A 971-nucleotide genomic window follows, 5' to 3' on the forward strand; every position below is an offset into this window, starting at 1 on the left:
CTTTTTTTTTTTTTCTCAAAGCATGTTTTGCTGTTGTGTGACTGAAGCAACAGCTGACATACACACACACACACACACACAAGTGGAAGAAAACTCACCTGTTTAGCTTTGAATTTCTAGCAGGAGATTCAGCACCCCAGAGCAGATGTCGAAAATACTGAGGAAGAACAGAGACAGACGCATGATGGAGAATTCAAACACACCATGTTAAGCAGCACTGGAATGGCATTTCCTGGAAGTTACCTCATCGCTGTGGCAGAACATGGGGGTGAAGACATTCTCCAGCAGAGACAGCACATGTTCATAGGCCTCAAACAGACATGGCATCGTCTGGAGCTTCACCACCCCTGTATATGGCCCCTGAGCGACTGCAGGAAGTGACAGAGACAGAGAGAATGAGAGACCATGGCACACGACACATGTGCAGCACAGAAAAGCGTAATGAGACTGACTGTTGTGGATTTCCTCTATGATGAAGGGGTCAAAGCTGATCTTGTCGATGCTCTCCTCCAGACAATACGTCTCATAGATCTTCAGCACCTCCTCATGCAAACGCTGCATCTCCATGTCACTCAGATCAGGACACAGGATCCGGTCATTAAACTCCTCTACCTCCTCTACAATCAAGGACAGATTTTTTGTGAACTATTCCTTTAACCTTAGTTAACGTTTTAGGTAGGTAAGGTAGGTAGGTACATACAGAGTGCATGTTCCACTGTCTCATAAATACTGCACTAACTAAACATGTACTACTGTACAGAATCAGTCTAAAAAATTAAAATATAATAAAAGACGCTACAGCCTGCATTAAAATATAGCACTAAAAAGAACTGCGTATAAGAGCGGCGTATAGATATTGATAATGCACATAGTATTTAGGCATCTAAATCATCTAAATCAAATTATTCAGGTGGCGGCATATAAATACAGTTATTGCACATTATAAATAAATACTGTTATTACTGTTATTG

At 41.5% G+C, this 971-nt stretch overlaps 1 protein-coding gene across 4 annotated transcripts in view; it reads right to left on the bottom strand.

Moving 5' to 3' along the window:
- Window positions 1-971, bottom strand: part of LOC107742985 (sorting nexin-14) — a 61,597-nt gene that overhangs the window by 24,722 nt on the left and 35,904 nt on the right. For all 4 annotated transcript variants that reach the window (XM_016556078.1, XM_016556076.1, XM_016556077.1 and 1 more), the window contains 3 exons: window positions 453-608; window positions 244-368; window positions 99-157 (listed from right to left, as the gene is read on the bottom strand). In XM_016556078.1, coding sequence (XP_016411564.1) covers window positions 99-157; window positions 244-368; window positions 453-608 — 340 coding nt within the window. The remainder of the gene's footprint in view (window positions 1-98; window positions 158-243; window positions 369-452; window positions 609-971) is intronic.

This window comes from Sinocyclocheilus rhinocerous, unplaced genomic scaffold, assembly GCF_001515625.1.
Source record: "Sinocyclocheilus rhinocerous isolate Xijiao unplaced genomic scaffold, SAMN03320098_v1.1 scaffold617, whole genome shotgun sequence".
Lineage (NCBI taxonomy): Eukaryota > Metazoa > Chordata > Actinopteri > Cypriniformes > Cyprinidae > Sinocyclocheilus > Sinocyclocheilus rhinocerous.